This window comes from Sesamum indicum, linkage group LG6, assembly GCF_000512975.1.
Source record: "Sesamum indicum cultivar Zhongzhi No. 13 linkage group LG6, S_indicum_v1.0, whole genome shotgun sequence".
In the NCBI taxonomy this organism is placed as follows: domain Eukaryota; kingdom Viridiplantae; phylum Streptophyta; class Magnoliopsida; order Lamiales; family Pedaliaceae; genus Sesamum; species Sesamum indicum.
In genome coordinates this window covers 883994-909148 of record NC_026150.1, presented here as the reverse complement: position 1 = coordinate 909148, position 25155 = coordinate 883994, and the positions used below count along the sequence as shown (strand labels likewise).

The 25155-nt window shown below is 36.6% G+C and overlaps 5 protein-coding genes across 6 annotated transcripts; all 5 read left to right on the top strand.

Annotated features, from left to right (window-relative positions):
• Nucleotides 3645-4576, top strand: LOC105163144. The gene is made up of 2 exons (XM_011081385.2): nucleotides 3645-3930; nucleotides 4003-4576. The coding sequence occupies exons 1-2, from the start codon at nucleotides 3882-3884 to the stop codon at nucleotides 4476-4478; spliced, it is 525 nt and encodes a 174-aa protein (XP_011079687.1). The 5' UTR covers nucleotides 3645-3881; the 3' UTR covers nucleotides 4479-4576.
• On the top strand, nucleotides 4482-8470 carry LOC105163350 (translocase of chloroplast 159, chloroplastic; the record flags this gene model as incomplete). The annotated part of the gene is made up of 2 exons (XM_020694785.1): nucleotides 4482-5471; nucleotides 5513-8470. Coding segments are annotated over 2 exons (3609 nt in total), but the record flags the coding sequence as incomplete, so codon positions are not given.
• LOC105163143 (thiamine pyrophosphokinase 1) lies at nucleotides 11693-15386 on the top strand. 2 transcript variants are annotated; one of them, XM_011081384.2, is made up of 7 exons: nucleotides 11693-11843; nucleotides 12140-12490; nucleotides 12579-12675; nucleotides 13489-13561; nucleotides 14142-14240; nucleotides 14565-14814; nucleotides 15119-15386. In XM_011081384.2, the coding sequence occupies exons 2-7, from the start codon at nucleotides 12358-12360 to the stop codon at nucleotides 15238-15240; spliced, it is 774 nt and encodes a 257-aa protein (XP_011079686.1). In that variant the 5' UTR covers nucleotides 11693-11843; nucleotides 12140-12357; the 3' UTR covers nucleotides 15241-15386. The 2 variants fall into 2 exon arrangements, with proteins under 2 accessions (XP_011079686.1, XP_020550440.1); XM_020694781.1 differs by lacking the exon at nucleotides 11693-11843 and having other exon boundaries at nucleotides 12349-12490; nucleotides 12574-12675.
• Nucleotides 15577-22104, top strand: LOC105163142 (DNA mismatch repair protein PMS1). Its single transcript, XM_011081381.2, has 11 exons — nucleotides 15577-16584; nucleotides 16860-17183; nucleotides 17504-18685; nucleotides 18888-19174; nucleotides 19251-19377; nucleotides 19572-19640; nucleotides 19770-19843; nucleotides 20222-20287; nucleotides 20802-20905; nucleotides 21421-21602; nucleotides 21784-22104. Exons 1-11 carry the CDS (start codon nucleotides 16354-16356, stop codon nucleotides 21907-21909), a joined length of 2772 nt encoding a protein of 923 aa, XP_011079683.1. The 5' UTR covers nucleotides 15577-16353; the 3' UTR covers nucleotides 21910-22104.
• On the top strand, nucleotides 22344-25154 carry LOC105163141 (sm-like protein LSM4). Its single transcript, XM_011081379.2, has 8 exons — nucleotides 22344-22620; nucleotides 22841-22871; nucleotides 22983-23024; nucleotides 23265-23363; nucleotides 23532-23609; nucleotides 24115-24154; nucleotides 24420-24572; nucleotides 24882-25154. The coding sequence occupies exons 2-8, from the start codon at nucleotides 22869-22871 to the stop codon at nucleotides 24899-24901; spliced, it is 435 nt and encodes a 144-aa protein (XP_011079681.1). The 5' UTR covers nucleotides 22344-22620; nucleotides 22841-22868; the 3' UTR covers nucleotides 24902-25154.

Genomic DNA, 25155 nt, shown 5'->3' with positions numbered 1-25155 from the left:
TATAATAAATATAAAACACTTTGCTTGCATTACATACGGTGAGAGTTGTTGAGGAATTTCTTAAAGATGTCCTCAATAAAAACACATAACATGATGAGATTAATATATGCCTAATTATAAATACTAGTAGTTTATGGCACACTCTAAGTGTGTGCGTAATTCTTCAATATTTTTTTGTAATTTTTCTTACTATTTAATAAGTATATACAAAATAATAAATTAGCACTATATTTATAAGAAATTGGTGATTAAAAAAAAACAACTATATAATATATTGATGAGAAAAATGGCATCTTTTTATTTTTTTCATGCATATTGTTCTCATCTCTGTATTATACAGTTGTCTTTTTTTTTATCATCAATAATTTATTATTTTGTATATACTTATTAAATAGTAAAAAAATTAAAAAGAATATTCAAGAATCACGCACACACGTAGAGTTTGTCATAAACTACTTGTTGATATATTAAAGGAAAACACCCTTTCGGTTTCTCTTTTGCTTTGATGTGCTTTTTTTTTTTTTTTTTCTTCTACTAATTTTTATATATTTTTTTTCACTATCTCAAAGTGGTAAAAATTATTTTTTAAAATAGTTATTTATTTAGAGTTAATATTTTTCTCTTTCTACAGCTTCAAAATATTATTTTTAGAATTATTTATTTTTTATCAAAATAAGTCCACCGGTAACTCTTTACCGTTGAATACTTTCAAGTCAAATAACTCAATCCTAATATCTTTATTTGGATCAAAATAATATACGGCTAATTATTATATTATTAGTATACGAAACGTACTCAAATATATATAATTAATTTTAAATATAAAAATATAATAATTATATATATCGACTGAATGAATAAAAATTATTGGGAAAAGAATATATGAAAAAATATTGGACAAAGAGCGCGAGAAAATAAAGAGGCGCGTCAGTTGAGAAAAGAGATGAACGGGAAATTAAGAAAAAAAAGATAAAAGCAAAGATTAATAAAACAAAAATTATAACGAAAAAATAATAATAATACTATTCAATTATATAAAAATTAATTGTCTCATTTTTATGTGTATATAATAAATAATCTATCACGATTTAAAATATATCATATATAAGAACGAAAAATCATATTTCAAGAAGAAAACAAACAAACGGCTAATTGCAATCGAAAAGGATATTCATTTTTAAATAAGCGAATTAATTGGCGGCTTTGGTTTTCCGGTAATTAGCTTCTGGGGTTTGGCAAATTGTGGGAAAGTCGGTCAAATTCGGAGGAGCATTTACTGGTAATAAAATCTTCCGCCCGTTATAAAATCAGATTTTGCAGTCTTTGTGGAGAAATTCGAATTTGCTTTTTTTAAAATAAAATTATTTACATAGTTCAAATTTAAAATGAATATTATACAGACTCGAACTCATAATTTCGAATTTGTTCATAGTATATCTATAATTTATACTATTGTCAGCTCTTTCTGTTTGGGCCTAAACAAAATTTAAGCAGATAGACGAAGAAATTGCATACGCATGTTTTATTTATTTATTATTATTATTATTTAAATTAAAATACCCTTAATTATATTTATTTTTCTACTATTTTAATGTTAATTTAATTTTATTATTTCTTTATTCATGCATGTTTAAGATTAATACAAATTTAAAGTGAATATTTTAAAAATTATAACTCATAACCTCAAATTTATTTATTATAATTTGTAATTTATATTATTGTCCGCTCTTTGCGTTTGGCCCCCTGACAAAATTTAAGCCAATAGAGGAAGAAATATTTTTAAAACACATATATGAAATACTAATCAAAATAAAATTTATGATTTTTCTTTTTTTGTGGAAAAATAATTATAAGCGACAAACAACAAGCAGAGAAAAAGTATCTTTTTAATATCTGTGGATGAAATAATCATTAATTAATTAAGTTTAGTTTAGAAGTGATTTTTTTTTAAGTACTATCCAATTTATTTTTCATTTTTTTAAAAAATATGTATATAGAAACGAGGTGCCGCGATATAAATTAAAGATAAAAAATAAGAGGAGCAGATAAATACACGTATTAAAAATTGGAAGCAAAAATCAATAAAAGAAACAAAAGCAACCAATCTAAACATTATCGTCAACACACAACAAAACAAAATTCCATCTCTAGCAATGTTGTCTACGAGCAGCGGTACCATCACACAAAATCTGTAAGCTGTTGCTACACTACACTCCCATATTTGCCAAACATGCCCTTCAATATTTTTCCAACTCCATTTTTAAGATTTTTTGCTATAGTTCTGGAACAATGCTTTTCAATTTATCGAATTTAAAATTAATATGTTTAAGGTGTTTGAAATGCCAGCGTTTGAAATTGCTATAAAGAGTAATTTTAAGCCAAAAACTAAAATGCTCTTAACTGTTTTGACTTATTCGAAATAAATAAATAAAAATTTGCACTAAACTTTATTATAATATCTTAATTCAAGTGTTCTTTTTCTACTTTATTTTCATTTAAATTTGATGTTAGAGTTTCAAATAATTTAGCACTAATAAAATTTATAATTTCGCATGGCCTTCGATATCTTATTTGTTCTATTATAAATAAAATATAGGGCTTATAAGTACAAAAAAATATTAAATAGGGACGAACTTAAATCTAATTTTTAGAGAAAGGTACAAGCGTAATTTTAATATTTTATGGGAGAAAGTATTCGGAAGGAGGTTAAATATAATTAAATATTTTTATTATAAATAAAATATAGGCATTATTAGAGTATTAGTTGAAGAAGCAATGTTGGAGATTTGTGCCCACTTGATTGTTATTAGGACCACTCCAATCAAACAAAATCATATGTTTCTTGCATTCTTTTACCTTTTAATTTCCAAATAAAATGAAGGAGTGCACACATAAATCGTTGCAGAGTGATGCGCTTCAGCTCAAAAACGATATTTTTGCATTTCGATTTGTGACACGCTCTCTGTGTAAATTATATAATATTATTTAAAATAAAATATATATTAAATAATTATAAAAAAATTGACACAAAATAGGATATATGAAAAAAAATAATTATAAAAAAATAACAATAGAGTGGGAAGTTAGATGAATAAATAAAAAAATAAATATTAAATATATAGAAAAAAAAAGATATCAAAAAGATAATCTGCCTTAATCTATAGTATAGATGTGCACAAATACAAGATTGTAGTTGAAAGAATTAATCAAAACTAACAAAATACGTTAATTTTAATTGTGCATGAATCATAAATTACTAATTAAAAAATAGTTATTTGGAAAGAAACAAATTTGTGTATTATGAATATTTTAGGTAGTTCATATTTTTGCCCATCAATAATTACTTTAAAGTTGTATATAAGTGAAGAATTTGAATTTATGAATTTTAAGTCTTTAATAATTATAAAATCTAAGGAAGTTTCTATATATTATTGAATATTAAAAAAAATTAAATTTCTTTTAAATTGAGTTATTTGAAATCATTTCTAGTAGTGTATGATTGTATGTACGGCAATTTATTATATGTGAATTATTTATCTTACGGGTATTTAAAACAGATTGCAAATTCCGATATTACCCTTGAGTTTGCTCCACTTAGATATTTTCTTTATATATATATATATTGATCTTTGAGACTGAAAAAGAAAAAAATCAAAGGGGGAAAAACTCGAGAGAGAGCGCAGCAACCCCCAGCGGCTGCAGCAAGTGAGTGCAAACCTCAGAAACCCAACAAAAAACCTTATCACAATTCACATCCCAAACTTCACCACTCCCTTCTCTTCTTCATCCTCTCTTCTTTTCTCCATTATCTCTATACACTCCTAGTGAGTAGATTTTCTCCAGTTTCTCTGGTTCAATTTGTTGTTTATTACAGCGATTCCATGGACCCGAAAGAAGCGACGGCGTACCCTGTCTCGGAAGCTTCCTCAGGTTATACAACATCTTCTTCACCTCCATATTCTGATATTTTCGAAACTGAGACTTTATTGAATAAAACTGTAGGTTTGAACTATAATAGTGGGAGTAATGGTAAGGGTACCGTATCCGAGGATGAGGACTATGCGAGCGGGAATGAGGAGTTTGAGACGGGGTTGGATAATCCGGTTTTGGATGAGGTGAAGGCCATTGGGGAGGGGAATTCTGATGCCTCCGCAAAGCTTGAATCGTTACCGGTTTCTGGGGTCACGGTGAATGATAATGATGATGTTGGAAAAGGAAGTAAGGATGTCGAGGGAGGTGAAAATATGGTGTGGGGAGATTCTGAGGATGGTTCAGCTGTAGCTGGCGGTGAGGAGGATAAGGTTAGTGGGTTTGGGGGTTTTGATGAGAAGGGTGAAAGTCCGGATTTGACGGATAAATTGGGCGTGAATTCCAATGAGGTAGTGGTAGAAAAAAATGGTGAGGTTGGGGATGGCAATGAGGGGAAGGTGGTGGCTGAGGAAGTTGAGATTAATGAAGGAGAGGCTGAGAAGGAATGAAATAGTGGATCCTTGAGCATTGGGGATGAGGTGGATGAAGCTAAAGTGATAGAACAACCGGAGGCGGCTCTTGTTGAACAGGAAGTATTGGAGGTTGGTAATAAAGATGACGAGAAACTTACGCCTGAAGGGTATTCTGTTATTGAAAGTATTCAGGTTGATGTTGCTGGCCCAGGGGTAGCTGTTGTTGGAGAGACGGAAGAAAATGAAGTTGTACCGAATAAACCAGAGGAGGAGGTTGCTGACGTGGCTGCGATTGAACCAGAAAAATCTGAGGTGGTTAGTCTTGTGGATGTGGCACCTATGCCTGAAGGGGATTCTGTTGTTGATACCATTCAGGTTGATGCGCCCAACCCCGAGCTTGCTGTTGAGGAAGCAGAACAAAATGGAGTTGCTGCTAATGAATTAGAGGCAAACGAGGCCGCTGAAGAGGTTGGTCTTGGTGATGTGAAACTCACTCCTGCAGGGGATTCTGTTGTTGATACCATTCAGGTCGGTATGGTAGGCCCTGGGGTAGCTGTTGTTGGTGAGACACAAGAAAATGGAGGTAAGATTGAAGGAGTGGAGGTCCCACTTCAATTGGTTGGTGGCTCTACTGAAAGTGGTAATGGTGTCAATGAAGAAGTGAGTACCAGGGAAGTTGGAGCTGATAACCCAAGCTTTGAACCTGCAGCTGAGAGTTCAAAGGATGTTTTGGAGTCAAAGACACTTGAACCTGAACATTACGTGGTTGGGGATGAAAATGGTGAAAAATCAGATGCAGGAACTGTTGTTGATTTGGTCAATGGAGTTCATAAGTCCCTAAAAAGTAATGATTCGATCGAGAATGGCACCACAGATAAGATTCACACAGATGGGGAGGTCGGGCTTGTGGATGAAACAGTAGCAGCAGATAGAGACGTTAATCAGCTCTATGCCTCAGATGCTGGAACTGTGCAGACCAATGGTGTGCACGGCGGTGTTCCTGCACAAAATGATGGATTAGCTGATAGGGTGCCATTAACCCACAAGAAATTAGAGAAGTGGGAGATGAGATGGATGAAGAAGTTCATCCTGAAGACTCCATGTCGGATGAAGACACTGATGGTATGATTTTTGGGAGCTCTGAAGCCGCCAAAAAGTTCATTGAGGATTTGGAACGAGAATCTGGTGGGGATTCTCATACAGGTGCTGACAGTTCATTTGAGCAGTCTCAGAGGCTCGATGGTCAAATTGTCACTGATTCAGAAGAAGAAGGTGATACTGATGAAGAAGGAGATGGGAAGGAATTGTTCGATTCTGCTGCCCTGGCAGCTCTTTTGAAGGCTGCAACTGGTGCTGATTCAGATGGTGGCAGTATCACTATCACTTCCCAAGATGGATCTAGGCTTTTCTCAGTGGAGCGTCCTGCTGGCCTGGGATCTTCACTTCGGTCTTTGAGACCTGCTCCCAGACCAACCCACCCCAACCTTTTCAGTCCTGCTTCTGCAGGTGGTGGAGAATCTGAGGACAACTTGAGCGAAGAAGAGAAGAAGAAACTTGAAAAGTTGCAACAGATTAGGGTGAAGTTTTTGAGGCTTGTTCACAGGTTAGGCCTTTCTCCAGAAGAATCTGTGGCAGCACAGGTTTTATACCGGCTGGCTCTTCTTGGTGGGAGGCAAGGCATCCAAACTTTTAGCTTGGATGCGGCCAAGAGGATGGCTTTGCAGCTCGAAGCAGGGGAAAGTGATGATCTGGACTTCTCTGTGGACATCCTTGTTCTTGGAAAATCTGGGGTGGGTAAAAGTGCAACCATAAATTCAATATTTGGAGAAGAGAAGGCTCCAATTGATCCTTTTGAAACTGGGACAGCTTCTGCAAAAGAGATTTCTGGACTTGTTGATGGAGTTAAAGTTCGGATTGTTGATACACCTGGTCTTAAGTCCTCTGTGATGGAACAGGGTTTCAACCGCAGTGTCTTATCTTCGGTGAAGAAGTTCACAAAGAAGAGCTCCCCAGATGTTGTTCTTTATGTAGACCGGTTGGATGCGCAATCTAGAGATCTTAACGATCTACCACTCCTTAAGACTGTTACTAGTTCTCTTGGCTCTTCTATATGGCGAAGTGCCATAGTCACCCTTACTCATGCTGCTTCTGCACCTCCAGATGGACCTTCTGGTTCCCCCCTGTGCTATGAAGTGTTTGTCTCTCAGAGGTCTCATGTTGTCCAGCAGTCCATTGGCCATGCTGTGGGCGATCTACGAATGATGAGTCCAAGTCTCATGAATCCCGTTTCTCTTGTAGAAAACCACCCCTCATGTCGGAAGAACAGGGAGGGCCAGAAAATACTTCCTAATGGTCAGAGTTGGAGACCTCAGTTACTGTTATTATGCTATTCCATGAAGATTTTATCAGAAGCTAGTTCACTCTCAAAACCTCAGGACCCATTTGACCACCGAAAGCTGTTTGGTTTTCGAGCTCGTGCACCACCTCTTCCGTACATGTTATCGTCAATGTTGCAGTCGCGTGCCCACCCAAAGCTTCCATCCGATCAGGGCGGTGAAAATGTTGATTCTGATATTGACCTGGATGATCTGTCGGATTCTGACCAAGAAGAAGAGGATGAGTATGACCAGCTCCCGCCATTTAAGCCTCTAAAGAAAGCTCAGTTAGCAAAGCTCAGTAGAGAACAGAGGAAGGCATATCTTGAAGAGTATGATTATCGTGTAAAGCTTCTCCAGAAAAAGCAGTGGAGAGAGGAGTTGAGGAGAATGAGAGAAATTAAAAAGAAAGGTAAAGATGTTGCAACTGATTATGGATTCACAGAGGATGATGCTGACTCTGGAGCAGCGGCTCCAGTGGCGGTTCCCCTGCCTGACATGGCTCTCCCACCTTCATTTGATGGTGATAATCCTGCATATCGGTATCGGTTCTTGGAGCCAACTTCACAATTTCTTGCAAGGCCAGTTCTGGATAGTCATGGTTGGGACCATGATTGTGGGTATGATGGTGTCAACCTTGAACACAGCCTAGCTATTGCTAATCGTTTTCCACTAGCATACACTGTTCAAATCACAAAAGATAAGAAGGACTTCACCATCAGTTTGGATTCATCAATTTCGGCTAAGCATGGAGAGAATATGTCGAGCATGGCAGGCTTTGACATTCAGAGTATGGGAAAACAACTTGCTTATATTGTTCGGGCTGAAACCAAACTAAAAAATTTGAAGAAGAATAGAGCAGCTGGTGGATTATCTTTTACATTTTTAGGTGAAAATGTGGTCCCTGGTGTGAAGATTGAAGATGAGATTACGTTAGGAAAGCAATATGTTTTGGTAGGTAGTGCTGGTGCTGTGCGATCTCAGCACGACACTGCTTATGGAGCCAACTTTGAGCTGCAGAGAAGGGAGCTGGATTATCCAATTGGTCAAGTTCAATCCACACTCAGCATGTCCGTTATCAAATGGAGAGGAGATCTAGCTCTAGGGTTCAACAGTCTGGCTCAGTTCTCAATAGGACGAAACTCTAAGGTGGCTGTTCGCGCTGGAATCAATAACAAGCTCAGTGGTCAAGTAACTGTGAGGACAAGCAGTTCCGAGCATCTTTCTCTCGCTCTCGCTGCTATTATCCCAACTGCTCTTTCCATCTACAAGAAACTCTTTCCTACTGCAGGCGAGAAGTATTCAATCTACTAGTTCTGTTTCCTTGTTGCCTTTATCTTTAATATTACAACAGAGCATCTTGCAAGACAATAGCTTTCCATGTTCTCACTCTGCTTTTTGAATAATAATTGAATTGTTTGATTTGTAATTCTTGATGGCACTGAGAACTCTTTTTTGGCGCAATAGAAGTGTACGGTTATTAACAGTGCAAAGTAGCGAAACAATTGTTTGCTCTTCAAGAGAATCCATATAATGCTCTATATTTTGTATCGTCGGGCGGTAGACTTATTTACTAGTTCCAGGTGCCGTGTTCTGATGCTGGATCCACGCTCTCGTTAATTTATTTACAACATTGATCCGTGTGTTTAATTATTTTGAATGGATTCTGTTTCTTGTAATACGAGTCTCAAACGATATTTGATGTCAACTAAAATTTTACTTTTAAATTTCCTCCATTTGGTTGTATTCCCCGTGTAAGACTGATGAATGTTTGTTTTATTGAGTTGATTGCTTTTATGTTGGACCAGACTTTTAAGTGTAGTTGTGTATGTAACACTCTTGATAAGTGTTTCTTGTATGAAACCCAAGTTAGGTTAGATCTTATATTAGCATTTTGGTTGTGCTGCCACCTTCATTACCACTTTTCAAGTTACATGTGACATTTACATTACTGGTCTTAATTTGTTGTCCTTAGCCATTTAGATCAACTATTCTTGTTTGTTGTCTTGAGCACTGAAAATGTGAAATTGTCATAGTTTGTCACCGCAATGAACTTTTAGGTTCCTGTGCAGAATTCTGCACAGATGTGAATTTCTGGCTGAGATGGAAGAAGAAAGTAGAGCACCCAATCCAATCCCATAGTTCATATGGCTCATATGCCCACTTTTAATGTTGGACAGGAACCTTTCCTCTTTAACAGAAAAGGGCTCATCCACAAGAACTGCTGAATATGGTATATGGAACTCTTGAATCTCTTGGTGAATGGTACATAAGTAAAAGGTTATAATGCTCAGCCTTTTGTGAATAAATAATAAATTAATACACAAAAAAGATCACAATAATACAAAAACCAAATAGCAATTTCAAATTCTCAAACTCAGTTCTCTACTTTGAATTATCAGCTCTCTTGTTCTTGTTAATTCAAACTTTAGTTTGTGTTATCTTTTTCCAAGAATTGTTTCCCCAGTTCAGCTTACCTCCATGAAGATTTTGAGCCTCCAGTCGCCCATCAAAACCTGAAATCAAGCAACATAAGATTTGATCAACAATGGAATGCCAAGACTTTTGATACTGGATCATGGAATTCAGGTCCCGAGTAGAATCATGTAACAGCTGCTCCTCCCACGGGGATGTTCGGGTAAGTCGTCTACTTCCTCACCCCCCAATCAAATAAAAAATTCAAAATCTACTCCCACGGGGATGCACCGATTTTAGGATTCGTAGATTAAATTTTGGGTTTGTGTTCGAGGAGAAGGTGGAGTTGCATAGAGGCCTTTCGTGTTCTTGAAGAAGAACTAATAAGTTTTTATTTTTTATTTGTTTTGAGAAAAATATTGTGCTTCTTGTAAGAGTTTTGTGGTTTTTGTTTGAAAACATGTAGGGTTTTTATTTACATTTAATATGGTTACTGTTTACTTTTTTTTTTCTTTTTTTTTTTTTGTATTTTGTTGTTTAATGTTTTTTTTGTATTCTGGTCCCTCAGTTTTTGTGTATTACTGCTTTTAGTCCCCCCCTCCCCAATTTTTTTTTTTTTTTTTTGTGTATTACAGTTTCTGATTGTTTGGTTTTGTATTTTCTTTTACTGCTACAAATGTTTAGATTTCTGCAATTAATCATAGAAATATTTACAATTAAATATTAAAATTTGAAGGCTAATTTAATATGTATATACTTCAAATCAACAAATACATATAACTAATAATCAATTCAGAACTATTGAAAATATTATAAATTATGGATAATTACATTTTTCTCCTTTAAAATTTTATATAATTACATGTAAATTTTATATGATTTAAAAAATTATATTTAATATCCGTAAATTCTTGGCACTTAGAATTATTGTATTTGTATTGTTATTGGTCCCCTTTGTGATGTTAAATGCTGGAGTGGAGGTTGTGTTGTGATTGACTATCTTTAATAAAATTTTGCAGAAGTATGGGAGTGAGATAAATTATTAAAAGCGCCAGTTGTTTGTAGAGAGGAGAGCTGTCCCCTCACTCCCTTATAAGGCCAGCCTATTTACAGAACCCCTCATATTGGGACAGTCAAATGCCCATAATATATTATTTCTTGAGGACCATAAAATAAAGATTATGAAGGCAAGAATAGGACAATGTTGAAGTCCACTCAAAAGTCTTGGTGGTCATAATTGTAATATTTACGTCAGGTACATAATTTTTTTATTTTTCTCATTTAATTAATTAATAAACAAGCGAATCTTAGAAATTAAATTAGATAGTTCCAGACATAAAATCTACTAAGCAATATTCTTGATTCTCTATGCATATGTGGGCGTTGACTCCATGAGATCTACCCTCCTCTTTTACGGACAATGTTTTGAAATTCGATCCAAGATCAAAATGATTAAGTAATTGAGTGGAGCGAACCCAATTATATATATATATATATATATATTAGGAGTGATAAATGGGTGAGTTGTGTCGAATCTAAATGGATCTAATGAATTTGAATTAATAGGTTGAAAATAGGTTGGATTGTAAATGGGTCGGTTTGGGTCGATAATACTCATTTTTTTATATTTTTACAAAATTTAAAATTTTATATAATAATAATAATAATAAAATGATAATATTTTTAATACAACTTATAATATAATATAATATGATTAAATTTGTATTGTTCATTATTTATGAAAAGTAATTAGGTTACATCAAAAATTTATTTGTCATATAGAACCCATCATCAACCTACTTAAAACCCATCATCAATCCATATAGGACCCGTGAGAACTCATGACTATAATTTAAATCAATATCTTTTATCAATTCAATTATATTACTAAAATTATTTTTGATAAACTAATAGAAAACTAAACATAAAAAATCCATTTAGAACTTCATAATCCATTTAAATTTATTTAAACAAAATCATATTAAAAAATTTTAAATTCAACTCGACTCAAAATTAGGTGAGTTGGGTTGGAACAATGGGTTTCTACCCATATTGTCACTCCTAATATATATATATATATATATAACATATTAATTAATAATATATCAATTGATTAAATTGAGAAAAAAGAAAAATAAAAGTAAACTTAGAATGCTATACTTTATAGAATTAGAACAAAAGTGCATAATACGTACAAGTTATACTAATATGCTAAAAAAGTCCTCAAGTTGGATACCTGAATACGTAACATCCACGAAATTTTTATATATAATTATTATTTATTAACATAAAAAAATGAATATTTTTGATGTGATAATTTAATAGTATTTTTTGTTTAATTTGAGATTTAGATAGATAAAATAAAGTTGCATATTGTAAAAAAATAAAATTTATGGGTTAAAGTGAAATTTAGTAAAGATGAGGGGGAAAATAATTTTGTAAATTGTAAAATATAAATTAGGAAAAGAAAATCAAAGGAAGAGAGAGAGAGTAGGCCGTAAAGAGAGGAAAGGGAAAGTTGTAAAAAAGAAAACCCTTTCTGCTCTCAATTCATCAGAAATCACAGAAGGGTCTCGTGGTTTTGGAGATGCAATCGCAGAAATAGACCAAGGTTTGGTGAATACCTCAGCCTCTTCTCGATCTCGCACCATTCTTCACCTTCTTCTTCTTCTTCTTTTATTTTTTTCTAACAAAAACCAGATACCGGTTTTTGCGGGGTTGACCAGGGGATTTGATCGAGAGTGGTTTTAATAGTTGAACCGGACCGGGATAACACGGATCTCTAATAAATACTACTCACCCAATAGATAAATATATAAACCTTGTTTTTGAATGACTGCTATGGAAGCATGAGAATAGTAGAGAAAGTATATTTTGAAGGATCTTATTCTCGTGTTTGTGTTTCAGCCGAAGAGTACGCGTTGTTGGTCATTTTGGGGAGAATGGATGGGAATCGAATTATTATTATTACCGCTGAAAAAAGTTGACCGCACAACTATTTTGATCTTTTATTTATAGTTGCGGCATTTTCCCACAACATATAGCTCAGCTTGAAAAATCTAAAAAGGTCTTCGCGTCTTCTGCGACCTACTCGAAACTGATCGATTCCGCTGCCCACGTTAGCCATGGAGGTAATGACTCATTCGTCAAGCTTCCTCCTCCCCAATCCTTCCGCCGACAACGGCCCTTCGCTAACGTACGCGCTCCTCCTCCTTAACCGACGCCTACCACGATTCACTCCTCTCCTCTGGAAGCACGGTATTTGTCATGCACGCTCATCAATTTTCTTCTTGTGGTATGCTTAAGTTTATTTTTATTTAACTGTTTGGTTTGTTTTGTAGAGCAGCACAACTTCGTATTTGTGCGGACGGTGGAGCAAATCGGTTGTATGATGAATTGCCGCTGTTTTTCGCTGACGAAGACGCTTTAGCTGTTCGTAAGAGGTTATTTTATTTTGACTATTTAAGTGCTATTTTAATCTGTCGACTTTCCTCCGATCTAATTATTTTGTAGTGAACAAAGCGGGGATTGAAATGAAAGTTTATCAAGTGGAAATTTGTATACTTCAACTGTTTGGCCGTTAAAAGTTGTTATTGGAGTTATTGGTGCAACATACTTATATTAAGTAGAAATTAGTCTGTTTTTTGGGAAATACTATGCCATTGGACGTACAAAGAGGAAATAGCACTCAATCTGGGAGAAAAATGAGTATTACCTTTTTCTCCCCCCAGTAACTATGTGCATGATGTTTATTTTAATGATGAGTGTACTTTATGTTCTAAAGTTCATTTAATTTACTCGGGCGCATGTGATATATTTCCGGAAACAGTTTGTTCTGTTTTTGTAATGTCGGTAATATTAAAGCCAACCTTCTTTTGTCCGTTTCTTCTCTTTTATTGTATTTATTATGATTTTAGAATTATAATTGCAATTAAAATCTTAGATTTAATTGTTTTATTTGTGTGTCATGGACGACTAATTGCAGTTTCTGTTTTATGTGCATGTATGTGATTCTGATAGGAAAAATAAACAAAAAGGAGGATAAATGCATCCCGCTTTATTGTATTCTAATAACAGGCAACTAAACTTGTTGGACGAACTTATTTTTTCTGAACCAAAGGAAAAGTTTATTTCTGAAACACAAATGTTGCCATCTCTAAGTTTTAGATGGAACAGACATACTCTCTTCTGAGATTGTGGGGTTGCTTGAAAATGCTAGTTTCAGTTGGTGCTAACATGTGTTGTTTATGGTCCAGGTATAAGCCAGATGTAATAATAGGAGACATGGATTCTATTAGAGAAGAACTTCTAGGATTCTACAAAAATGCGGTGAGTCAATTGTTTGTTTGTTTGTTTGTTTTCTTTACAAATATAAGCAAATCATCTAATGATTTTCCAGTAAAGAAATAGAATAAATTCTGATTTAGTTTCTTGGCTTCCTGAGGACTGTGTAGTTATGCTTCATAATTTGCAGGAAGTTATACACTGTATCTTTCTATGTGATGGCGCAAGCCACTTAACTTGCAAGCTACTGTGCAAAGCCCTATTGCTCTTCAAAACCCAGGATCATTTTTGATATATTGACAATACTGCAGATTGTGCTTTGCAGTTTGATATGGTTCTTTTTATCCACCTGAAGCATAAAACTCATGGTTTAACTATTAAGTTCAGTAATTTATTCAGACTTTGATGTGACTGCTGAAACTTTAAGGATACTGGTTTATTCATGACGGTGGTATATCCCATTAATGCTTATCTAGCCAGTGGAATTTACTGCCTGGTACATTTCACTTGAGTTCAATTATATAGTTCCAGATTAGCTGTTGGTTTGCATCACATATATATCACTGATGCTTTGCATTTCTTGAGAATCATGTACCGTGCATACTAACTTGTCTTCCGATGACAGGGAACTAAGGTGGTTGATGCTTCACATGATCAGGATACTACAGATTTACATAAATGTGTTTCATATATTCAAGATCTACCGATTCTGAAGAATCAAAATGTATGTGAACCTATTAATTTCCTGAGTTATTTCTGTGCATATATCTGGTGTAACTTTGTTTCAATCTGTCGCCACCATCATGTATCTAAAATCATGAAAGTTGAAACCATGTGTGAATATATTAGTTCAATTGTTTTTTATTGTTATACTATTCTAGTCCTCTCTCATTCCAGTTAGACCAGATCATGTTGTTTTCACTCTTTGCAATCTTGATTGGGCCATGAGTTTATTTCTTCTCTTTCTTTTTCCATCTCACATTCCTTGCAAGGTTTCCATGTTTCCCTTTGGAGTTTGTAATCAGTTATAACTGTGTATTGTTTGCAGATTTGCATCCTTGTTGCTGGAGCACTTGGTGGAAGGTTTGACCATGAGATTGGAAATATCAATGTTCTATGCCGTTTCCCAAGCATGCGGATAATTCTTCTGTCAGATGATTGCCTCATCCAACTTCTTCCATGTGGTCATCATCATGAGATCCATATCCAGTCCACTGTTGAGGGACCACATTGTGGGCTCATCCCTATTGGTGGACCTTCGGAAAGAAGTACAACCACCGGGCTCCAATGGAATCTAAGTGAGTATTTATAATTATGTTGCTGACTGTCGAATTCACCTTGTTTACTCGATCATATTAGTGGTCTAGCATGCCATGCATAGACTTCCGTTCCACAAGCATCACTGGTGACGCTTTTATGCACTGACATAGTATGGTTGATTTGATGCATGTATAGGATTTCGCGTATCTTGATTTTGATCCACATATCTTCATTTTGCGGATGTTTCCATTGGGAATTTATTACTTATAGACATAATTGATTTTTTGTATGATATTCACTAAGATTTAAGCCTGATCTTATCCCCATTGCTTTGTCTTTCAGCTGATGCGGAAATGAGATTTGGTGGTCTGATCAGCACATCAAATATTGTAAAAGGGGATATAGTAACGGTTCAATCCGATGCAGACCTTCTTTGGACTATATCCCTCAGGAAGGGATGGTGACTTGTGTTTCATTAAACTGCACCGCAGTGATAATATTATATTTTTGGGAAAGCATTTGACACTATGAGTTGTGCTATATTAGATTCATTATTCAAGATTCATGTTGTAATCTAAATTTTTCCAGTGCAGTAATTTCTGTCGGGTTATCCTTGATTTTAAAAAAAAAAAGAAAATCCCTCCTATCGGTCTTGTCTCGCACTTGTGATGCTCTCTGCGAACTTTTTAAAGACAGAGCCAAGGGGACATGTCACACAAAAGGACAGTACATGGAATGTGGAACGGTGACTGATCTGGAGCATCAAGCTCCATAAATTTTGAGCCTTTGAGCATCGTATTGTGGATGAATGTGGCCTACCTTGGTGGTTGTTATTCCTTTTAAACTATCTTCACTTGCTTGAGGAAACCAGAAGCATGTTGCTTTTAACTATCTTATCTTGTAAGTATTGCCATATTGTTAGTATGGATTGGAAACTACATTTCAATGGAATTGCTTTACAAAAATTGCCATTGGATCAAATAGTTCGTCAATTTTCATGGAGTTACTCCGCTGTGGCAAATGGGCCTAAGTTTGGATATCTGGAAGCTCCAAAACCTTCACGGGTGATGTCAACCGCATTCTCTTTTTCTTGTTTTGGTGCAAGTGTAAAAAGGTCCCAATTACTTCAAAAAATACCATGGCACTACCAAACAGATTTGTTAAAAGTTAATGGCGTCGCCCGGACTGGAACCGAAGATCTTCAGAGTGTTAAACTAGCGTGATAACCAACTACACCACGACATCTTATTGGTTGCAAGCTTTCCTGTGCACAAAAATTTAACTGCGTTTTTAAACAACCGCGCCACTGTCCTCCCTTTCAGCCCAGTGTGCAAATGAGCAAAGTTCACGCTTGCCGGGAACCCATTAGTCGTAGTTTTGGCGGCAAAAGCTTCAAATCGCCTAGGGTTTCTTCTCGGCAAATTGTCGACCAACTTCACTTGTAAAAAAGATTATAGAATTTATGCAGTCTCTTCCAATAGGGCTATCCCAATTATCAAACAGTTTGCAGGCACGACAACCCCGAGCTGCTCACAGCTCCATGTGATTACGCGTCCCTCGTCTCAACGAACACCCCCATGGAAGGTGGAGTTTCGGAGTCCAACGTTATCAGGCAGATAAACAAAAATGTAGTCCACCGAATCTGCGCTGGACAAGTCATTTTAGACCTCTCATCCGCGGTGAAGGAGCTCGTTGAAAACAGCCTTGACGCCGGCGCCACTAGCATCGAGATTGCCTTGAGAGAGTACGGCTTGGAATCCTTTCAAGTTATTGACAATGGTTCCGGCATTTCCCCGCAGAATTTCAAAGTAAATTTTCTGCCTCGAAATTTTAGTTGGTTACGTCTATCTTCTGATTAGGTCCAGGATATAGTAAAGTGAAATGGAAAAGTGAGGCTAGTAAATTTACAGACTCTATGCTAGATATCTTTAAATTTTAACTTTTTCTTCTCCTTTAAAGCAATCAGCGGGAATGCTTTGCTTACAGTATATTCAGATTGAAACCCCAGGTCCAGGCAGAGCCTTATTCTGTTATGCCCTGAAGTATTATTATTCTCTCTTCTCTTTTGAATTACTATCTGTAGGTTCTGGCGCTGAAGCATCACACGTCCAAGCTCTTGGATTTTCCAGACCTTCAGTCACTAACGACTTTCGGTTTTCGAGGGGAGGCCTTGAGTTCACTGTGCGCAATGGGGGATTTGACTGTGGAGACGCGGACGATCAATGAGGTTGTTGCAACACATCTCACATATGATCGCACGGGTCTTCTGACAGCTGAGAGGAAGACTGCTCGTCAAGTTGGAACCACAGTTACCGTCAAGAAGTTGTTCTCCAATTTACCTGTGAGGAGCAAAGAATTCCGCCGAAATATCCGCAAGGAATATGGCAAACTAATCAGCTTGTTGAATGTGAGTCTTTCTGCTCTTATCTATCACCTCTTTAGGTTATTTTGTTGTCTAATTTAGGTGCTAGAGCGGTACTTCGGATGCCCATGCTTCTCTGTGGCTGTACATCCTGTAGGCTGATTGTTGATGGCCGGATTTATTTTAAGTAGACGTAAATGATTGACAATTTGGAATCACTAGAGCCATTCCTGTTTATTTCTTTGTGTTAGAAGATGAAATTGTTTAATCTTTTCGGGCTGTGTTTGTTCGTCTGCCTCATTTGTGTGATACGGTGTTTTCCGATTCTCAAATACCACTTCTCATTTATGGGCTTTGGTTTTCAGGCATATGCTCTAATTGCTAAAGGAGTTAGACTAGTTTGCACCAATACGACTGGGAAAAATGTAAGGTCTGTAGTGGTAAAGACACAGGGCAGTGGATCCCTCCAGGAGAATATTATCACAGTGTTTGGCACAAGTACTTTTTCCTGCCTAGAGCCTGTGACACTTAGCATATCAGATGGCTGTGTGGTTGAAGGCTTCATTTCCAAGTCCGGTTATGGAAGTGGGCGCAATATAGGGGATCGGCAGTTCTTTTTTGTTAATGGCCGTCCAGTCGATATGCCCAAGGTTGGTAAGATTGTGAATGAGTTGTATAGAGGTGCAAATTCCAGACAGTATCCTATCGCCATTATGAGCTTTTCTGTGCCAACTCGAGCATATGATGTCAACGTTACTCCTGACAAAAGAAAAATATTTTTTTCTGATGAAAGCTCCATTTTACAGTCTTTAAGAGAAGCTTTGGAGAAGATTTATTCATCTAACCAGGCGAGTTATTCGATTAACAGAATAGATGAACTTAGCGATGACAAACTTGCCTCCAATATTTATTCTCGGCATGAGAGCTCTCAATCGCCTTCAAAGCACTTATTTCCAGACAATGTTCTAGTTCATGAGGAAGGAGATGATGGACTATATGCAGATGGTGGCACTACTCCCACAGCAGCTGAAGAAAAAATCAGAGATTCGTTTGGTGAGGAGCTGATGCAGAAGAGTGGTGCTTGCTCAGTGATAGATGGGTTTGCACTCGGAGTTCATTGCAATCAGAAGAACAATTCTTCTGTAAATTCTGATGAGCAAATTATGGATCTTTCTGATAAAACTCGTAAACATGCTCCTCTCCAGTCAAGATCAGCACAGAAAGGTGTTAATTCACTGCAGCACTCGAGTAGCATACAGATGTCACTCAATAAGTTTGTTACTGTAAATAAGAGGAAACATGAAAGTGTTGAAACTGCCATGTCTGAGATCCCACTCCTTAGAAGTGGACCTCGTATGGATAGATTAAGAGACTACAGCTCTCCAAAGCGTTCTGCACCTACAAGATCTCCAGACAATAGTATTGAGATTGATGATCCCGATAAAATGAAACGTATTGAGTCTCAACAAGCCAAATCAACTATCAACCATGTTTTTGGTGAAGCAGATATGAGTATCCTGTTTCCTTGTGGAAAGGGAGCTACAGAGGTATGGTACTCAGTGAGTTCCTTTCTGATCAAAGTTCTCCATGATGAAAAATGCTCCACCAAGTTATATGCAGAGTTACATAAAGGATCCCTTAAGAAACAGAATTTGCAATAACTTGGAGCACCTTCTTCTGAATCAAGAAGCATTCATGCTCTGCCTAAGTTATTATGGCTTTGACATTCAATTGCACTTTGTGATGCAGAAAATCAAAACCCCAGAACAGAAAGCGAAAGATAGAGTACTAGATTCAGATTCTGTACTATCTGCTTCAATTGGCACGGACTTTCAACTTGGAGGACATGACTTATCAGATGCACCTATTCCTTTACAACCTTCAGGTGCTTCCACAGACTCTCCAGTGGTTTCTTCAGGTTCGAAGGTTGGTTTCTCATTGCGGTTCAGTTTTGAAGATTTGATGTCAAGGAGGAAGCAGAGGTTGTCAAGACTACAGAGCTGCAGTCATACATCTGGAAGAATAAATTTGAAAGGGTATACTGAAACTTAATCCTCTCTTTTACAGTAGTATGGCCATTTTCATTTATCCGGTCATTTGCTGCCCCTACAGCGGTTTTGCTGCAGCATCACTGGAGCTCTCACAAGGAGTAAATGAAGAGGGGAAGGCTAGAGCCTTAGCTACTGCTACCAGTGAGTTGGAAAGATTGTTTAAGAAGGAAGACTTTAAACAAATGAAGGTTTCTATCTTCATTCACCTTCATATGAAATTTCAAACAGTTGAAAACATGTAAAACATTTCGATTGCAATGGCACAATGTTTAATGATCCAATTGAACTTCTTCCTAATCTGCATCTTCGATACTTGTAATGCGTTACTTTATTTAATTCAATATTGGTTTTGCCATCACTAGTTTCCACCTTTTACCTGCAGGTGATTGGACAATTTAATCTTGGATTTATTATTGGCAAGTTAGATCAGGACCTTTTTATAGTGGATCAGGTAATCTGCTTGCTTCTACAAAAAAGTTACTCAAACAATATGGACAGTTGTCATAGGATTCAGTTCATGTATTTTTATTTCTCTTTGTGAAAAATCAAGCTTCTTTGATTTATTATGGTTTTGCTTCAGCATGCTGCAGACGAGAAATACAACTATGAGCGCCTGTCTCAAACAACTGTTTTGAATCAGCAACCTTTACTTCGGTAAGGCATTCAGTTTATTGTTTTTCCTATAATGTGAGAAAGTGACATATTAACTCTTGCCTGTCAGTAATTCCCCCCTTTAAGATGATTATGAGATGCTTAAGTTATTGAAAGAAACCTCTATGATCTGACTTGCTATCCCACTCCATGAAATATGTAATGAAAAAGTATGTTCGTTTTCTCGAGTTATGTTGGTAATGTTTTTATAATAACTAGTCGGCTTTGCCTGTTTGCCACTTCTCAAAGCCCTGCTACTTCTTTCCATTTATCGAGCTCTTTATATTTGACTTGTTCAGTGGCATCAAGTTTCTTCTCTTACGCATTGCATTCTGGACGAGGTTCTCATTTTCTCCTTTCTGAATTACGTTTTTCATTCAGGCCACTAAAATTGGAGGTATCTCCTGAAGAAGAGATAGTCATCTCCATGCACATGGATACCTTCAGGTATGAGGCGGCCCTCCTGCTGTTAATTGTTCAGGATTTTTAATTTCTGTTCTATTATGATATTCAACTGTGCCATGCTTTATGTTCTTGTGTGGGATTCTTAGTTCATAGATCATTTTCATACTATCATCAGTTGGGGCTGTACTTTGCACATTTTTAACATTTTAGAATTTGCATATGTTTTTAAATACCAAAATTAAATGGATATCAGGGTGGACTGATTTTTGTGACTTCTGCTGCTGTTTTTAGTAGATCTGATTGCTATATTGGCACCAGCATATACGGAATATTAGTGCTTGTGCTTGTGAAACCTGTAGTTTATTATATCGAGCTTCTTGTAGGATCTTTTTTTCAAAAATCTATACACTAACGTGGCAGTCTTGATTTGTCGAGTACAAACTAATAGTGAACACTTTCAATTTTCTTATTCGTATTCATATCTTTTTCGTTGGACTGAGATCTTCTCTTTCCAGTAATAAATATTGATATCAATTGTACTATCCTCAAATTTCAGGAAAAATGGTTTCTTATTGGATGAGAACATGCATGCTCCTTCAGGACAACGTTTCATACTGAAAGCAGTTCCCTTCAGCAAAAATATAACTTTCGGTATTGGAGGTAATATGTGAATGTCTTCTATGCATAAACATGGTGTTCTGTTATAAGTCTTAGCTTGCTTGTATGGGGATGATGGGCTCCTCCCCAAATCTAGATCAACCATTTCAGAGATCCCCATTCTCATAAGTGTCAACACTTTACCATTGTCTCCATATCTTCCTTCCATGAGTAATTATGTATGAGTGGTGAATGTAATTCGCTCTGCAATTTGTGAAACCAATATGAGATATATCAGTTGAAGATTTTCAGTTCTTTGTAATTTTCGTATTTTACAGCTGCAATAGTGGCAAGGTAGCATGCCACTTGTTTTTTGTTTGTTTATATATTTACATTTTCAGGTGGTTTCTTTTGGCTGAATACTTAAAGTTGATTCCTGTCGGGGAGAAGATGATTTTTTACGACTGATTGCTTTAACAGAAAAGCATTTGTTTTGATTCAATTAACAATTAGATGCTACTCATATTTTATAACCTTGCTATCCATTTGTTGTGATTGTTTTCTGTTTCTTTCCACAGATATCAAGGAGCTTATATCTATTCTCTCTGATAGTCACGGTGAATGCTCCATGATCGGGAGTTACCGATCAGACACTGCTGATTCAGTTTGCCCACCCAAAGTACGTGCGATGCTAGCATCACGTGCTTGCAGGTCATCCATCATGATTGGAGATTCGCTTGGGAGGAATGAGATGCAAAAGGTATTTAACAAATGGTGCTCTTAGGCCACACATCTAGGTCTCACTATATGTCCGCTCCAAATTTGCCACCAAGAAACCATTTCTTTCTGTTGTTTTGACTTCATTAGCTGCCTAAGAATACATCAGCTTCTGCTAAAAAGACGATGTTGACGGTTCTCAAAGCTGTTGTTAATCTTTGCAGATATTAGAACATTTGGCGGTCCTCAAGTCTCCTTGGAACTGTCCGCACGGGAGACCAACGATGCGTCACTTGGTTGACTTAAGAACCGTGCATAGAAGCACAGATGAAGAAGAGGTGGATTTGTGATAAAACCTCCCCTTGCAGCTACCAGTGTGTATAAGTTATTGATTGGTGATGTTAGTTAATGAACTTTTGATTTTCATTGGTCGAACAGGAGTTGTAGTCATGTTAAAAACTAGTGTGTTCCATCATCATTTGTAAACCTTACCCCGGTTGGTTGTAAATAGCATCCCGCAGATAAGCAGGCAGTTTTGTTCCAAATGTGTCCCAATTTCGATACTTGTCCCGACTTTTAATTTTTATACTGGTGTTATGGTATTTGTTACAACATGGTAATGATAATTAATGTATTAGTTGATATTCTGGATACGCATAATTGCACCCTCAGTCCTTTTTTGAATTTAAAATGGCTCAAATAATTTCCTTCAATTGAAATGCACCTTTTTAAAGTTATTCATAGTTTCATACTCGTATATAAATATAGATGAAATACAAAAATGTGGGGTGAGACTGAGATTGAGAGTGAGAAGAAAACAAAGGTTGGTTTGTTGGAAAAAGTAAAGGAAGAGAGAACGGGTGGGGGCTCCGGCCTCTAGCATTTGCCTTCATCTGTTCTTATTTATAATATATATATATATATATATATATATTTTCTTATTCTTACAGCTAAGAGGGAGGGAGAAGAGATCGGGAGAGAGGGAGGAGCAGTGTCTGTACGCTCTATCCAGTGCTCTACTATCTGCGAGTGCAAGAGCGAGGCAATCAAAGAAAAAACAGGTTCGCACACACCATCGTCTCCTCGATCGACTCCTCTCTTTCTTTCTCTCGCAAAGTTACTCGTATGTAATTTTGATTTTTTGTCGCTCTTAGGGTTTTCTTCCCACGATTACCGGTTTTTTTCTTTTTTTTGCGCTACAATGTGCGTTGCCTTATACGAGTATGACTCTGTTAATTTACCTTCTCCGTTTCTTTCCGTTGTTCTTCTCTGTCGATGCAGTTGGAAACCTTTTTTTACTGCAGGAGAAATGGTAAGTCTCTACTCGCGGCCGCGGATTTTAGGCGTTATGTTGCGTTGATTTGTTGACTGTCATTATTTACCCGACGGTTTTAGATCGGTGGATTTGTTTATTTTTTTGCAGCTTCCGCTTTCGTTACTGAAGACTGCTCAAGGTCACCCTATGGTATGCTCCTCTTTTTCTTTGTTCTTCTCAGTTACTAGAGCAATCGAAAGTTTCTTCTGGTTTGATGTTGCCTAACATAGTAACTATGGTTCCAGCAGCCTTCAAGACCACCATATATCTGATACGAATTTTGTTGTTATATTCAATACATTCAATTTTTTCGCTAGTGTAGGAAACTAGCTTCCGTGTCATGAATTTGTTTGGTTGCTTACACTGTTTATGATTTGCCTGTTCTAACAGTTGGTGGAACTGAAAAATGGGGAGACATACAATGGCCACTTGGTTAACTGTGACACTTGGATGAACATCCATCTTCGTGAAGTTATATGTACCTCAAAGGTTCTTATATTTTTTACTTGTTTCTCTACTCGTTTTAAAAATTGTTTCCATGCTCTTATCTTTGTGCTTTATCATATCATGATTTCTCTAAAATGTAATGTTCATAACAACGCATCACTTATTTACCCCTTCAGATTTATGAGAGTGTATGATTTTAATCATATGTAGGATGGAGATAGGTTTTGGCGAATGCCAGAGTGCTACATCAGGGGGAATACAATTAAGTATCTTAGAGTGCCAGATGAGGTATAACTTTGACTGATTTTCCTCTTGCAGATGAAAGTTTCTACCCATTGTTGATTTACTTGAGTTCAATGATTTTCCATGAATGCTACTAAATTGCTGTTAAGATCTCATATTTCTTGGATATCAGTTAATATCAATCATTTTTGTAGATCGAGTTGTTAGGGGAACTTTTGCACTATAAATTGCCTGTTTTCTGAATTTCATGGGTTCTTTGAGAGCTTTGTACCTGCCGTCTCCTTGTTTAGTGAACCCTCTTTAATGTTTGGCGGTGTAGATATCTCAAAGGAGTAACTATCTCAATGTTTAGCTGGATAGACTGCGAGCCGGACATCGTAGGACTTTTTCTTTTGAACCCAATGGAAAGTTGTTAATAATCACCGTTCGCTATGATTAATTTCGAATCCTTTTGTTCTCAAATATGATGTTTTGACAATTTTGCATGTGTAATTTCATTTGTTTATCTCTGATAAAACAGACACCACAGTGATGAATTTACTCGTTTCAGGTAATTGATAAAGTTCAAGAGGAGACAAAGAGCCGTTCTGGTATAATACTTCACACTCTAGCTTACATCAACTTTTGTCCAAACAATGCCTATTACGTTATTGAGTTCAATGAATGGCTTATCTTTGTTGATGGAACTACAAAACTGTCACTCTGTTGGGACATCTTCTTCCCAGTTACTGTTTGTTTGATGACTCTCATGAGTAATGATTTTTGGATGTATGAGTTGCCTTGAGCAAGTGAAGTTTCATCTCACTCTAAAAACTTGAGATTGCCTCTGAAATTAAATCATATGCTTACTTTCAGATAGAAAGCCACCTGGAGTAGGGCGTGGAAGAGGAAGAGGTAGAGAGGATGGCTCAAAAGCAAAAGGTGTAGGCCGTGGCATGGAGGAAGGAGGTGCCAGAGGCGGAGGGCGAGGCAGGGGTGGACCTGGAGGAAGAGCTAGTGGAAATAGAGGTATCTATTTCATTCTCTTATTGGTCAACTTTGGAGCAAAAGTCGTGTAAATATCACACCAGCCAGAGATTATTCTTATACATTTAAGATTTCATGCATGTCTGTTGTGGTTTGACTATTGTTATCAAAAGCTGTTCACTTAAACTCTTCCACATTTTCTTCGTTTCACACTTGTGATCACCCGTGAGAGACATCTGGGTGTGTTGCAGCATTGTATCCCTAATTTTGACACTTTTTTGGGTATCAGCTAGGCGTAGGATGACGAGAATAAATTTCCTCACCTTGATTGCTGGTTTGATCATATGACAGGTGGGGGCCGAGGCAGGTAAAGCTGTGGAGCGGCAGACCAGATCCCTGGAGTCTGTAAAGTGGTCTTCTATTTTTTGTCCTAAGACCACTAGCATCTGTTCTTTATGAGGCATTGCATTGACTGGAGTGTTTCCCAGCTTTTTGGAATACATTTCCGTGTGGCTGTTGTTAACACGCAGTTGTCTGATTACATGCTAGGTAGAGTAATCTGCCTTGCAGCAATTTTTCTTAACATTATTGGAGTTGGTTTGCAATTTTTCTGATAGCATTGTTC